The sequence below is a fragment of the Saccopteryx bilineata genome, chromosome 1 (assembly GCF_036850765.1).
Source record: "Saccopteryx bilineata isolate mSacBil1 chromosome 1, mSacBil1_pri_phased_curated, whole genome shotgun sequence".
NCBI lineage: Eukaryota > Metazoa > Chordata > Mammalia > Chiroptera > Emballonuridae > Saccopteryx > Saccopteryx bilineata.
The window spans coordinates 164,669,803-164,686,126 of NC_089490.1; the positions used below are offsets into that span (position 1 = coordinate 164,669,803).

Genomic DNA, 16,324 nt, shown 5'->3' on the forward strand with positions numbered 1-16,324 from the left:
CATTAATATACTTAAATTTGTGTACTTGAAAAGAAGGTAAATTTAAAAAGTGTTTCAGAATTAAATAGATCTATTTAGATCTTTGTTATTGATTATAGGGCTTAGATTGATATACAGAGCCTCATTAATTTTGGTCCCGCTAATAGGTCTAGGTCTGAGAGAAGTATATTAAACTGTCATATTATTGGTATGTTTCTGTTGGTTTCTTCCTGCATTTCCAGTAGTTTCTACCTTATGAAAGTTCTTTTTGTACAGATTGCAGTCTTTGGTTATTACAGTATCTTTTTGACCTTAAAAAAAAACCTGTTAAGCTTTTCTTTTTTTCTTTTTCTTTCTTTTTTTTAGGGAAAGCGAAACAACTCATTTATTAGGCATGAATAACATCGATCCTAACACCAATTAAAGAAAAAATAGGAAAATCACATTTAAGAAAACAGATTGAAAATCCTGAGAAAATTCAGCAGACTGTATCTATCAATATACTATGAAGCAAATATCTTGACCATGTTAGGTATTCTAAGAATACGAGAGTATTTAAACTTTAAATGTTTTAATGAAATCTACCACTTAATTAAGAATAAGAAAGACAGGGATGATTATATCTTACTGTGCAGAAATTACTAGAAATAAAATCATGCTCCATCTGACCTACACTTCTTTTTTTTTAATTTAAATAATTGTGTTTACATAGATTCTAGTGTCGCCCCAATGCATCCCCCTCCCCCTTATTCCCTCAACATCTTCCTTGCCCCCTTCTCTACAGCACCCTCCCCCTTCCCTTCAGCTTTATCCCATCCTATCATCCCTTTTCCCTCTGTCCTCTTTTCCTCTGGTCCCTTTGATCTCTCCTCTGTCTCAATTCTGTTCCTCAGTTCTCATTGTTCCTTGGATTCCTCAAATTTAAAAAAGAAAACATTCTATCTGGTTTCTTATTAAAATTTCAACATCTGCTTCCTTATGACTTAAATTTGCCTGGCATATCTGTATTTATTTTTTAATTGTGTAATGTTTCTGTCATTTTAATTCAGGTATATCTCATATACAGCAAAGAGATGATTCACTTTGTTGGTCAATCTGAATTTTTTTTTTTAGTAAATTTCTCTATGATCTGAGCTCAGACATATCAGCTCATTATGTATGTATTGTAACTAAAAAGTCATGTACTATATGATGTAATATTTGTATTTAATATGTATATAATATCTGAAGGTTCTTTTTTTAAGATCATGCCTAACTCTACACTTCTTTAAGCAATACTAGTTAGTTATAACCTTTCCCCCTTTTCTTCCCTCTCCTCCAGTGTCTAAATATAGGTGTCTTTTTTTTATCCCAGTAAATGTCTGTGAGACGATCAGTGAACTTAACTCTGTTTTCTACTTTCCCTGTTTGTGAGTTGTATTGTCCTATACTGTCAGAGCATATAAATTTTTCATGTTCTTTTATCTTTATAGCTAGTCTCTATCAAACCTTAGGACAAGTCTTGGTTTTCTGATGCTCATTCTTCAGTAGCTCTCTCCAAAAGACTCTTGGGAAAAGTAACCTCTGAATTCTTGAATGTTTATAACTTTTCCTATGGCCTTCACACTTGAAGCATAGTTGGTTGAACATAAAATCTTTGGCTCATATTTTATTTCTGGAGTATCTTTACAAGGTTGTTCATTGTCTTCTGGCATAAAATGTGCTTCAAAGTCTGACTTAGTTTTTATTTATTTTTTCTTGGTTGCATAAAATTATTTTTCTTCCTTTAAAAATACAGCTGTTTCACTGGAAATTTTCACTGTTGATAGTTCTCAATTGAATTTTTCAGGTAATAGCCCTTTTAATTTGTAGATTCTAATCTTTTATTTTGGTGAAGATTGTCCGAAATAGTTTTATATATAAATATATCTTGTCTTTCACGTTGGGGGGGTCTTCTTCTGCGGGAATTTATGTTAATTCTTCTTAAAACCTGTTATTCCAATTCTTTGGTAGAATCCTTTCATCCTTTTTCTTTATTTCTGCTTTGTTAATTTCAGTCTTTTCCTTGTAGACTGCCTTTTACTGTCTTCCATGGTCTCTATTTGCTTCTTTGTTCTTCTTAATGTACCTTCATTTCTGAAATATTGTTTTCTTTTCTTTCCATGTCTGAGTTTTCAGCTTTTTTTTCATATCATCGTGTTTCATATCACCCTAGCCATCTCCTTTCTGAACTGTTCTAATTCTGACTTGTATGATTCTTTACAGCTTTGATTGTTTTCACAATTTTTTAAAGCTCATTTTGAAATCCCATGTTGCAATTTTCATTTTTGTGTCCATATCTGTAATATGTTTTTACTATCTGTTGGAACTATTTGATTCACTTTTATCTTTATCCTTATCGTATCTCAATATGGTTTCTTTTTGTCATCTATTTTGATTTTCCATATATAAATTACATAGTTTTCTTGGATGGCTAGAGGAAAGTTTCTTTATAAGGGTTTCTTCTTTGTTTGTTACTATGATATATTAAAAAAGTATCACCTTGACCCTGGCTGGCTGGCTCAGTGGTAGAGTGTTGGCCCAGGGTGTGGATGTCTCAGGTTTAATTCCCAGTCAGAGCATACAGAAGAAGCGATCATCTGCTTCTTCACTCCTCTCTCTCTCGCTTCTCTCTCCTTCTCTCTCCCCCTGTCACTGCCATGGCTCAATTGGCTTGAGCGCATTAACCTCTGGCACTGAGGATGGTTCCATGAAGCCTCCGCCTCAGGCACTAAAAATAGCTTGTTGCAAGCATGGCCCTAAATGGGCAGAGCATCGGCCCCAGATGTGGGTTGCCAGATGGACCCCAGTAGGTGCACATGTAGGAGTCTGTCTCTTTATCTCCCCTCTTCTCACTTGGAAAAAGAAGAAAAGAAAAAAACTTTAAAAAAATATGGCCTATTTATATATCACTTCTCTGTCTCTCAGGGCTATACTAATTCACAAATGTTTCTGCCTCTGACTTAGTGTTGTCTATGGAGTTCTAAGGGTCTTTCCTTCCAAAACAGTATTGTTACCTTTAAATGTGTTTGTTGTTCAGGACTTTCTGGCTCTATGTCAGACAAATCCTTGTCTGTTTAGAAGCTTTTGTCTCCTTGAAATCTGCAGTATTTCCTTTTGAATGCAACTATATGCAGCTTTTTTCCTTTTTCCTTCTTTATCTTTTTTTCTTCTTCTTATTTTAGGGTAGGAGAAGGGAGAGGAAAAAAATGAGTCTCTGTCTTTCCCAAAGGGAGTGTTTGGAGTGTTTCTGAGATACTTGTGGGCTAAGCCTGCTTCAGCAGAGTTTAAATTCCCATAGCCCCTTTCTGGTTTCCTATGCTTTCTTTGTGCTTGTCCTCAGCTTCAAGCCTGCTAGAAAGTCTCTGAAGTTCCCTTGGAATTTTCAGATTTGATTGCTTTCATTTCTGTTCTGAAAAGGATCACCTCATTTCGGGGGTGAATATTTGTTGATTTCTGAGTTGCAATTTGTAGAATTGTCAACACCCCCCCCCTTTTTTTTCTTTTCTACTGACTCCTCATCTGTGTTGACCCCTTCCAGCCCAGCTGCACTCTGGTGTTCAGGTTCTACTGACCCATATTCTAGAGTTCTTTGGGCTATCCACATTTTCTGATTTTTTATTTTGCTATCCTGTGTGTTTTGTCTGATTTTCATGATTAAGGAAAACCATGCTGCTGTCATGTTTTTAACACTGAAAACCCCAGTATATTTTAAAACAAGGACACTGTGGAAAAATTAGCTTTTTATTTCTGGCATTACACCATGTGGAACTTTATTATTTCCAACAGAATGGCCTTATTTGAATGTTAGAATTTGGAACAACACCATCACTGCAAACTTGTGTGTAATTCAGGCAAAAAAGCATAGGCAAAGAGCTTGGATGTTTTCATTGGTTTGGGATGACTTGGGTCTAGAAGAAGACTGGGAAGACTAATTTGCCTTTCTTGTTTCAGAGATTGCTCTAGAGAGTTAAGTTCCTCCTGAGATTATCTTGTTCTATTAGTTTCTCTTTGTAATGGAGCTAATGGATATGTCATCTTATTTAGAAATTGATTAACTAATAGGCATCACATTGGACAATAGAGGCTTGACAGAAAGAGCTATGCATCACACCATAAAACAGGAAAGATCTAAGGTGTGAGATTATTTAGCCAAATTCTACTGGGTTTGATGAAAACAGAATTTTGATCATCTAAGCTGGCCAAAGCTGATTTCTATATCTCAAATTTAATAGGAATAAATCTAATTGAAAGGATAGAAAAGAGAAATAATTGTGAGAAAATAAAACGTAGAGAAAGAATTTAGCCACGAGGCTGCAGGGGAGTACAGGAGTGCTTATCTGTCACATCTCAAACCAAAACAGAGATAGTTACGCTTCACGTTGCTCACAAAATCGAAGACTGACTGATGACCTTCAGGTTGCCCAGAACGTACCTACTGTGAATTTAGGGCACTGTTGACCTGTAAGCAGTTGAGTCACTGGACTTCCCAGAGTTTGGAACAGAGCCAGTCAGGACCTACTGCTGACAGAGCAGCTTAGTACATTGCAAGGACACTTAGAGGAGTCTTGGCTCTTGCTTTTAACCATTGCCTGCCTGTGAGCACAACCAGACTCCCAGACCAGAGCCTACTGGGATCAGTCTGGCTCACTTAGAATTGGTTCCCAGCGTTTTCTCATTTTTATTCCAGGAACCCAATAATCTTTCCTATTTTTTTGCTGTTTTATTCTTGTCCTCTTCCCAGAGGTGGTCACTGGATTTTTAAGGCAAGTTGAGGGCAGTCGCACAGAAACCAGCTGGGCACTTGGTTAAAGAATGGGTAAGGTGGAGGTATCTGGGTCCATGACTGGAAAAATTATATTAAATCTGTTTTATCAATGCCATCTCTCTTTGCCAATTAGAAATCTTGCTGTGATAATTGAAAGATCATCAAATTCTATTCATTTTGTATCATTCTTGAAAGTAGAAAGGTACCAATTGTTATTGAAAATTTAACATTCAGATGAATTCATGATTAAGCTAACATATATTTATAATTTCACTTACTTCTATCACATAAACCCCCAAATGTATATATTTTATATTTATGTGTAATTTATGTGTGTGAATACATATCAGTAGGAATACCTATATTTTAAGGAAGAACAAAATAAATAGAAAAGACAGAAAGTTTTGTTTGGCATATAAGAGAAGAAAAATAAATTTGTTAGCTCTGAAACATCTCTGATTTCATTATGACTTGGGTCAAACTGCCACTGTTGAAAAGACATCCAATTTGCTTAGTGGGGATATGGAACTAAAATTATGCTTATTATGACCTACTTTAGTTTGTCTTCAACTGTATCAATTGTTGAGAACTCAAAAACCACATAGTCAAATCTGAAAGGATAATGTGATTCTTTATTTGTCCTTACATTTTTCTCAACCTTGTTATTGAGCTCCAGAGAGATGAATTAGCATAGCATACCAGCATTGCCTCTGCCTGAGAAAATAAATGACAGATCAAGCCAACTCGAACACACTCAGAGAATAATAAAGCATCTCTGAATGATTGCTTAATTTAAAGATCTGGTTTAGACATATAGCAGTGAGATGACAGGGACGGTCCCTGCATAGTTGCCAGGGCAGTAGCAGGACCATCTGATTTTGCACCTTTCCTAGCTGCAGGGGAAGGTGGGAGACTGGCCGTAGCTCTCTCAGGAGAGTGTGAGAGAACCTCATTCACTATGCAGAAATGCTGGCTTTTACCTCTGCGTTACACAGCAGCGGCATTTACACGTAATTTATTTGAAAGAGACAACATCACATCCTCAGATGGTCTTTCAAATAACGCAGCTCCTGTTCTTGAACTTCCTTTCATGTAAGCTGATATGGAGAAATTTGAAAAGCCTGTGTACTGTGAGTACGAGAGAAGAAAGGCAGCAAATGAACAGAAGTCAAGAGCAGCCTAACGTGGAGGAGGAGACCACGAATTATTTAGGGTGCTTGTCTTTGTGAATGTTCCATAATTCAGGGTGACATTAATCTTGAGGAAGGAATTTAAATAGCAGCCGAAGTAGTTCAGCGTTGAGATGAATTTTTAAAATAAAGATTGAAAAAAAGTTTTGCACAATCGCAAGATGACAAGCGGATGGGCCAAGATTGGCACATTGAGGACAGAAAGCAGACACCTCTTAAAAGAATTTATGGCGCTGGTTGGATAAGACATGTTTGTCTACTTTACTACTTTTATTCGCTCTTACATGTGATATTTGGGATTCTGCAGAAGTCCTCTTTTTGGACCATGAAGAAGTGCTATAAATGATTTTTAGCAAATTCATGAATTCTAAGGAGGGAAGGGGTAAAAAGGAGAAAAAATAATAGGAGATTCTGTTTCCTTCATTTAGCATCTCGACACAAAAAAAGACACTCCATATGTGCATGACTTAAGAAGAGTTTTCCACTTTAAATCTGTTACCCTATCTAACAAAGCTCTGTGAAAAGCACGTTGATTCTATTTGAATAGCACTAAGGGATGCTGGACTTATCAAACCACTTGAAATCCTATTTATTCTCTCTGGGTCCTGTATTCTCCCCACTTCATCACTGCCCTTGTGTGCTGGAGGATGGAATGACTTCTGGAGAGAACGCCTCTCTCAGCTGTGACTCTAATAGCTTCTTGCCTTTTAAGCAGGAAGCTGACAGGGAGAGTTTGGTAGTTGCCAGGACAGAGAATTCGAACTTTTGGAGTTTCTCCTTTTTTTCTTTAGGATGTCAGAAGAGAGTATTCCATATCTCATCTGACTATCATATGAACTATAGATCTGACAGTCCCTCAGAATCACCTACCCAAAATGCAGTACCCATACTCTCTTCCTGGCCAGGCCTTCCAATGAGGTGGACTTTGTGTGGCCAAGGAGCGGGTGGTGTAGAAACTTTTCCTGCATGCGGTAAAGCAGAGTGAGCTCTTTGAAAGCATGTGGGCAGAGCAGTGAGTGGGGAGCGGAACAATAGGGAGTCAGGGTCCTCCATTCATTCATTCAGCAGATATTTATTGAACACCTAACATGCCAAACACTCTTTCTAGCTGTTGAAGAACAGTAGTAACTTCAAAAATCAACAAAATTCCTGTGTCATGGAGTTTGTTTTCTAGTGGGGGAGACGATGACAAATACAATAGATAGATACATTAGATAGATTGTTATGGGTGGGTGCTGAGGAGAAACCAAAGCAGTGAAGGGGGATTGGATGTGTGTAAGTTTGAGAATTCATGTGAAGTGTTGCACACAATAGATAGGGTAACCAAGGAAGGCCTTACTAAGAAGATTATTTTGAGTAAGAACCTGAAGGAAAAGAGAAAAGGAGCCATAGGATTCTGAGACTGGAGGATTCTAAGTAGAAGGAATAGTAAGTGCAAAGGTCCTGGGGCAGGGTTGTACCTCATCAGTTGGAGGAACAGCAATGATGCCAGTGTGCCTAGAGAAAAGTAGGCCAGGAAGCGAATAGTAAGACAAAAGATTGGAGGAGCTGCAACAGGCTTCAGATCAATTATGGCACAGGTAAGGACTTTGGTTTTTACCCTGGGAGAGATGGCAGCTACTAAAAGGTTTTGAATGGAGGAGGGTCTGATCTGTCATTTTAAGCGGGCTATGTTGAAAATAAACTGAAAGGAAAAAAGGACAGAGATATAAATTAGGAGACAAATGTAATAATGCAGCTGAACTTGTCAGGGAAATTAGTAGCAGTTTACAGGTTGTTTAAAGTCTGTGACATAGCCCTTACAAACTGAGGTTTCAACTACCAGAGCCAAAAATTGCCTAAGCACTTCTTTGTTTACCCAGAATCAGGCTGGCTCAGAGAGGCAGGGGGAAAACCACTCCAAGTACAAGTGCCTAAGACAGCAAGTTACCCTGCTTTTTGGCACAAGTCTCCCATGAAGAATTCTTATGTTTACTTTGCTGGACGTTTGTGGTTCCTTCCTGTAACTACTTTAAAAAAAAAACCCATACAGTTTGCATTTCCTTTTTACTTTCTTACTAAAACAGCAATTGACATTTATGTAGGAGCTTTGCCCATTCTAACAATTACAGTTTATAGAAAATGAAATAGTCCTCTCATATAGTAGACTGGATTCTGGAACAGAAAACGAGCATTAGTGAAAAACTGGTGAAAGCTGAATCAGGTCTGTAGTTTAGGTAATAGCATTTTACCAATGCTAATTACTTAGTTCAAATGTACTGTGGTTAATGTGGCACACGTATGATGTTAACATTAGGAGAAGTAAGGTGAAGAGTATATGTGAACTTTCGACACCCATCTTTACAACTTTTCTGTACATTTGAAACTATTTTAAAAACAAAACATTTCTTTTCTAAAAAGCCCTCTCAAAGGGAAAATAAAACATAAGAGTGAAAAATTTGAAAGAAATTTTTCAGAAAGAAAATGGCTCCCAGGTATATTTTGCACATTTAGAACTTTTTGAGAGGTCGGTGTTATCACCCAATCTATAGATACAAAAAAAGTCTTCCTTTTTCCTCATTTCACCGAGATTAAGCTTCATTTCAAACAGTTCACTTACCTCCTGAATTAAATGTACATCAATTGCATTCACTCTGGGGGATCTATTTTTCAAAACGATTTACTAGTCAAAACCTGTGTCACTTGCTGATTTCCTTTCTTTCTGCCTTCTTCCAATCTGTATTTTCATCCTTGCTCTGCAGCACACCTCTATGAGACAAATGCCACTGAATGCAGCTGGCCCTTGACCTAAACCCCCATTTTCTTCTCTCCCTTAACCTAAATATGACCTTCCTTTGTTTGCTGTTTTGAAGCACCCAGGAAAGAAATTTGCCATTATGTTAAAAAAAAAAACTGGTCTTCTCAATGTCGGATTGTTTAGGCCAGGAATGGTAAATGCAAATGTCCCTTTGGGCCACATAAACCATGTAAAAGGTGTGAGGCAGTCAACAGTAGTGGATAAAAACACTCTGGCTCAGCTTACTTGGTCCTGAAATGGGTCTTATTTAATTATTCTTGGGAAGTTGTGTCTTTTCTAGAACCTCAATGGAAGCTTGAGTCTGTTTTCAACAAGGTGCTGTGGACATACCGGTTAATAGTTTAGTCAAGTAATGTGGGTAAATGTGGCCAGTTTCAGCTTAAAGTAGTAGCCAGGTAGGAATAAAAATTTATGTTTCTATATAAGGTAGAGAAAAGATTGATGAGATTTTAATCCAGTTCCAAATCACATAACAATACTGTGAGGTCTCTGAGAGTATTTCTTAGTCACTAAGGTAGGACCACATTTAAATTATCATAGAAGAAATCACTTTTAACCAAAAAAGCTCTAGGAAGAAACTTACCTGCTTATTGGTTAACAATTTCCTATGTCTTACAATGTGTTAGACTGAGAAAGTTCTTTTTGGAGTGTACTTTAAGTTTCCATTCTTGTAAACTAAGCCCATGACAAATATCTAAAACTAATATCAGCAGATTAATATTACTAATATTCTAGGGAAACTCTAATGGAATGTTTAAGATGCAAAGGATCAGACCGAATGACTAACAGATTTAAGCAGCCAGTATCAGGACCATGTGCACATACAAGACATTAGGAGATGGAGCATGTAAGGATGGCCTCAACTCTTTCACATCTGGGGTACCTGACACAGGTAAAGAATAACATCTTTTTGGGACCCCCTCAGCCAAACAAGTAGCATGCATGTAACTTGCTGAACACATATTCTGCAAGAACACTGTCTCAGTATCCTAGCCTCTTTTACTATGGCCTGGAGCTACCTGCTTTCAGAGTTCTTTCAAGCCACAGACGCTAACCAGACAAAACCATGCCCACCCCTACACAACCAAACCAGGGGCGGAGCTGCAAAGGGTCTTTCTTCCACAATGCATGACAGTCAACTCCTGACTTCCAAAAGCAACCCACCCAGCCGGCACTCCACTCCATAACTTCTCAACTTTCTGCTAAAGCCAGATTAAGTTGCTAGGATAAATCCACCCTATCCAATTTCAGTTCTAGCTTTAACACCCTCTTTTCTATGGGGAAAAGGCTATATAGTAAGAGGATTGAATGGAATTAAACCATTGCAATAATCCTTTTTATGCCAAAAGATGGATATTTAAAGCGTTTAGTGGTGGAAAGGTTAGTGCTTATTTAAGGAACTGACGGCGTTCCTGCACGTGTCACAGTTCTGGGTATTACGGAAATGCATTTCCTCCTGATTCTGCATAGCACACTCCATTTAGGAAAGTAGCCATCCCTCTGTAAACTTGTCCTTGCATATGTAAACGGCACCAAGGCTGTGCATGGAGGACAGTGAAGGATTTTATTATGAACATCAGGTCACCCTTAATTATGTAGCAGCATGACTGGTATACTCATTCTCTACAAACCCTTATGGTAATTTCGATAATCTCAAATAAAAGTATTTTCCAGGTATGTTTAAAAATCCATTTGAGGAGTCAACAGTGGCCAAGAATGCTAGGTGGATTCTAAAGGCTGAGGGCTGAATGCTCACCCATAGCAATCTCTAAAAAGGCTGAGCATTCACGTAGCCAAGGTGACTTAAGCTAATCTGATTTGGCTGCTTGGTGAAGGAGTGGAAGGTTTTAGCAATCCCGCCCTCCTCCCGAGACCAGGAGATATGGAAAAGCCGTGTTCACACAGCTGCTCCTCACCTCTCCCCAGGCAGCAGGTGGGGGCTCCACGGGAGGGTAGTACTTAGGCACATCCCAGGCCACTGCAGCCATGAACCACTTGAAGTCCTTGCACTTGAGCTGTTTGCGCAACTCCTTCTGGGCGGAGATGTCCCCCGTGGAGAGGTGCCTGTACTCTGGGCGGCGCTGGTAAATGTATTCCGCGAATTCATCCATCCAGGTCTCAGCCACCCGCTTCAGGTTCTGTGCAGCAGAAAAGATGGTCATTTATTGGCCTATGCATTCATTCAAGAGGGTGACTGTATTGTAGTTGCACTACAAATCGACAAAAGTGAAAGGAATCAGGCAACCTCAGGCAGCTCCAGTGGGTGGCTTGTTAACCATGAGAGTTTTTATAACTGCAAGGGGTGGGATGTGATAAGCCCAAAGCTTAACAAACATTTTTGCTTGTAGCATGGTGATCAGATGCCAATGCGATAATCAGAGCCGGTAAAAATTCAGTTTACAATTATATCAACTTTCTCATCCCTTCTGTTACTTCATAATTGTCAATTCTTTATTTTTCACATAGAACTAAAGGAGACTGGAGACAATGAAGTTCCTCTGAGCCATCAGACTGCTTACACCATTTTGAGGAACAGTCAGGGATCTCGTTAAGAATGAGGACAAACAAGCTGATATTCTTTTCTCCCAATTATAGAAAGAACCAGCATTGCTAAATTCAAGACCAGGTGTTCTGAGGATACTTTATATGTGCAACACGGATGCCAAGCAGAATCCAGTAATTTACTGTGCAATGAAGCTGGGCATAGGGAAGCACCAAGTGACCAGTCCTCTCTGCAGGTGTTTCCAGGAGGTGAAGGAAGAAGAAGGCTGATGGTAGGGAAATCAGCGTCCTCCTCGGGGGCAGGAGAGTGTGTGGGCTCAGAGTGGGAAGCTCAGCCCTTTTGTCCGTGCTGTGATTGAGCCAGTTATTAGATTCTAGGTCTTGGATTCCTCGCCTGAGGAAGTATATAGAATAATCTGTGCCTACCTCACGGGAGTGGTTGTAGGAATAAATAAAACAATACTGTAAAGTGCTTAGAATAGTACTCGGCACACAATAGGGGTTATGTATATTAGAGCTATTATTACTAGAAAGAGTGCAGCATTGAGTATCAGAGTGCCTGGGTATTGGGTGTGGCCACAGATGAAAGTCTTTAGCTGAGATGAGGATTCTCAGACATTCCTTCAGCTCCATGATGCTAAGTGGTAGAGAAAGCAATCGAATTGTCTCCAAGAGATCTGTTCCCACTCCCCCAACTTGCAGTCCAGTATCAAAGGCAGGTGTCATAGGCTATGGTTTTCCTTCTTCTGTGCTCAAAATCCTTACTCTAAGTGCCCGGTTGGTGTAAACGTGGACACTTTCCAGTTTTTCATTTGCATTACAAGGTACAATGAGCAGAATGGCTGGGAACTATAAGAAGATCCAGACATGTGTCTCAAGTAAAAACTAGTGATATTTAGGAAATCAGTTTGTTTATTTATGTTTTTAGTGCATGAGAGAGAGAGAGAGAAAGAGAAGGAGAAAGAGAGAGTGAGGGATAGACTGGGAGAGAGTTGAGAAGCATTAATTCTTCATTGCGGCACTTTAATTATTCATTGATTGCTTTGTCATATGTACCTTGACTGGGGGGCTCCAGCAGCGTGAGTGACCTCTTGCTCAAGCCGGCGACCTTTGGGCTCAAGACAGTGACCATGGGGTTATGTCTATTATCCCACGCTCAAGCCAGCGACCTGTGCTTAAACTGGTGAGCCCATGGTCAAGCCAACAACCTCGGGGTTTTGAACCTGGGTCCTCAGCATCCCAAGCCGATGCTCTATCCACTGTGCCACTGCCTGACCAGGCAGGATATCACTTTATTTAAAAAATTGTTACTAAATCCTAATTAAGACCTGGATCCGTGCTCAGGAATCTGCTGGATTTGGAGATGTAGTATTCAAATATTTTATTTCTAATGGGTTGTACACCATTTTTGTTCTATCCCACTAACTCCACCTCCAACGTCACCTTGGGCCTCTCCCCTATCTGACCTCCTCACCCTTCTATGGATTCCTTGGTTAGTTATGGTCAACAATGGGCACAAAGTAGGGCTTAATTAATACAGCAAGATGCAGAAAACAGACAAGGCCACAAAGACTACTCTGAATTCTTGGCTTCCTTTGTGTTCCATTCTAAGATTCCTTGCATCAAAAGTATAAGATTTGTTCTCTGAGAAATTATTTGCCATTATTGTGCTGTCTAACATGCCATCTGCATTGCCTTGCCCAAAACACTTCCCACTCTTCCGACTACAGTTTACCTTAACAGATGATCAAAGTCAATGTTGTTCTGTAGTATTCTAGCCTTTGCCACAGATTCTGAGCAGCCTGATTGGTTTGGGGAAAGAAAAGGAAACAGATGATGTTTTGAGGTTCTCAGTCTGGGGTGGCACCATGTGCTACATACATATATAATACCTAAATGTGCATCTTCAGTGCATCCTGCCATTTACCTTTCATTCTGACAAATATTCTGGGTGAAATGCATTTTATTTTTGTTTGTCCTTGGAGAGACAATTTTTATAATCAGCAATAAAGATTCAAAGAGAGAATGAAAAAAATAGTTGATAATATATTAAAATTTTATATTCAAATTAGATTTTAGGCTGCAGTTATAATCTGTATCCTAAACTCTATTATGCAAAGTGAAAATATGTAATTTTCACCTACTTTCTGCTTTCCTGATAAATAAAAATGAATAAAGGCTGGGAATAGCAAAAACTATAGGCAAAGAGGTAAATTACCCAGGAATAATGAGAAACTGACTTTATTAAGTGGAGACACATCTTAAAAATTCTGATGATAGATTTTCAAAAATGATTTGTCACTAGGAGCCATCTTGATGTGGGTAAATAATCACTTTTAGAGCATAAATACTATAAAGTTAGGAGTAGAGCTTTTTTTAAATTTTTTATTAAAAGGCCCAGAACTTGAATGATTCCAAGCACATGTGTGTGTTCATCTGGGTGTGCTAATTGTTGAATTAATAATAGATTGTATTGGCCCTGGCTGGTTGACTCAGTGGTAGAGCATCAGTCTGGCATGTGAATGTCCCAGGTTTAATTTCTAGTCAGGGCACAAAGGAGAGGTGCCCATCTGCTTCTCTACCCCTCCCCCTCTTGCTTCTCTCCCTTTCTTGCTCTCTTTCCCTCCTGTAACCATGGCTCGATTGGAGCAAGTTGGCCCTGGGCACTGAGGATGGCTCCATGGCCTCTGCCTCAGGTGCTAAGAAGAGCTCTGTTGCTGAGCAACGGAGCAATGCCCCAGATGGGCAGAGCTTTGCCCCATAGTGGGCTGGCTGGGTGGGTCTCGGTTGGGGTGCATATGGTAGTCTGTTTCTGCCTTTCCTCCTATCACTGAATAAAAATAAATAAATAAATAAATAATAATAGATTGTATTATAAAGTGAATGTGAACAATCTCATAGCATATGAATGCATCTATTGGTAAGGGCACTGAAATAGTAATAATTTTTTAAAATGTGTTCTTGTGGTGAACACAAAATGCAACATACATATGGTATATTATAGAATTATGCACCTAAAACCTGTATAATTTTATTAACCAATGTCACCTCAATAAATTCAATTAAAAATTAAAAAATAAAGTGCTATTGTTAAAGGGTAGATACTTGATGCTTTGGGTTTTTGAAATAGAAGTAGGAGGTATTGCAAAAACTCAAAGTGGAATTGATTAGTTCAGATACATTCAATTGGAAATGGTTCAAAGGGTCATAATAAAACATTAGCTAGAATAAGCGACGTCAATAAGTAAAAGGGGAGGATAGATAGCACTTTGATAAATTGTCAACAACATAAGCGAAACTCTAACATAGCTGTCCAAGGGACCAGCCAGGTTGCTTTCGCATTATGTCCTTTTCAAATTGAAATAAGTTGGTTGCAGGTTAGGGTTGCTGATTTCTCAGACACTCCAAAGAATGCAGTGGGATTGGGGACATATTCCAGGGAGAAGGTGAAATCATAGATTCCATTTCTGTAGCTTTTCAGGAGACAGGAAAAGAGAATAGCATAAGAGTTACAAAAACTGTAATAGCTAATTTTCTTCCAGCAATGAATATTATATAGACATTTAAGCATAAATACAACATCCTTACCATTCTCTACAACTCCCAATGACCCAGTAGACGTCCTCAATTATAGATGCTCTATTTTCTGAATGGAATTTCCCATTAGGGGAAAACTTTCTAAAGTGTCAGTTATGATAGTCAAAGGAATAATCCTTACTCTCAAACAGTCCAGGTGAATGACCAAATATCATTCTGAAGTACTTATTCTGGCAATATCAATACACTGTGTTAATTTACCACTGTTTTCACAAATCAGCACTTGGTTTTTGGGAACACATTGGAACCACAGCTGAGAAATATTATAAACAGCTACAAGAAGAGTTTCATGGGTCTTTTCTTGATTTTAGAATAAATGTATCCACTCTAGGAAATAGGATAATCATCTACACATTTGAGTTCACTGGGGCATTTACAAAGGAACACATACACTACACATTCAAATTCATGGAGGTAATGAGGTAGGAGCAGTATTCCTCACTTAAATTTTCACAGCTGTGTATACATTTACAGAATCATTAAACTAAAACATCCCAATAACACCTCTTGACAGAGATGGTAACAAAGAGAAAAATAAGTCAATCTGAGTTGGTCCAGCTCTACCTGAGATTGAATGAACAGTGATGGAAGTGCTAGGAGGTCCAAGAAAAGAGTTATCAAGAGGAAAGAAAGAGTAAAGTATGAACACAGGGAGATGGGTACATGAAATTGTTTACTCCCAAACAATCAAAAGTTGAATCTATAAAACTTGTCTTATAGCCTGACCATGCAGTGGTGCAGTGGTGCAGAACTGGGATACAGAGGACCCAGGTTTGAAACCTCGAGGTCACCAGCTTGTGCACAGGCTCACCGGCTGAGTGTGGGGGTCTCTGGCTTGAGCATGGGATTATAGACCTAATCCCATGGTCGCTGGCTTGAGCCCAAAGGTTGCTGGCTTGTAGCCCAAAGGTCACTGGCTTGAAGCCCAAGGTTCAAGCTTGAGCAAGGGGTCACTGGCTCTGCTGTAGTCCCCTGCTCAAGGCACATATGAGAAAGCAGTCAATGAGCAACTAAGGAGCTGCGACAAAGAATTGATGCTTCTCATCTCTCTCCTTTCCTGTCTGTCCCTATCTGTCCCTCTGTCCCTGTCTCTGTCTCTCTCTCTCTGTCTCTGTCTCTCTGTCTCTCTCTGTCTCTCTCTGTCTTTCTCTCTCTCTCTCTCTCTCTCTCTCTCTCTCTCTCTCACACACACACACACACACACACACAGAAGTTGTTTTATATATGTGGAGCCAGGTATTAGCTGGTATTCTTGTTTCTTGAGATTTAAATAAAATTACTTCTACCGCAGATCACACATTCTTGTCTTCCTTGAGATTGGTGTGGATTCCTAGGGATGTGTGTTCATACATTCATCCTTCACTTTAATTTCCTGTTTTAGGGCATTCCTTTCTTCCTGGCATCTTGCCTTGGGCTCGCTGCCACTCTGTCATGAGTGGGGTGGCAAGTGCTTTTCCTCACCTCTCAAATGCA

The 16,324-nt window shown here is 39.1% G+C and overlaps 1 protein-coding gene across 3 annotated transcripts in view; it reads right to left on the reverse strand.

Moving 5' to 3' along the window:
- Nucleotides 1-16,324, reverse strand: part of GALNTL6 (polypeptide N-acetylgalactosaminyltransferase like 6) — a 1,198,495-nt gene that overhangs the window by 57,094 nt on the left and 1,125,077 nt on the right. For all 3 annotated transcript variants that reach the window (XM_066279164.1, XM_066279174.1, XM_066279184.1), the window contains one exon: nt 10,669-10,890. In XM_066279164.1, coding sequence (XP_066135261.1) covers nt 10,669-10,890 — 222 coding nt within the window. The remainder of the gene's footprint in view (nt 1-10,668; nt 10,891-16,324) is intronic.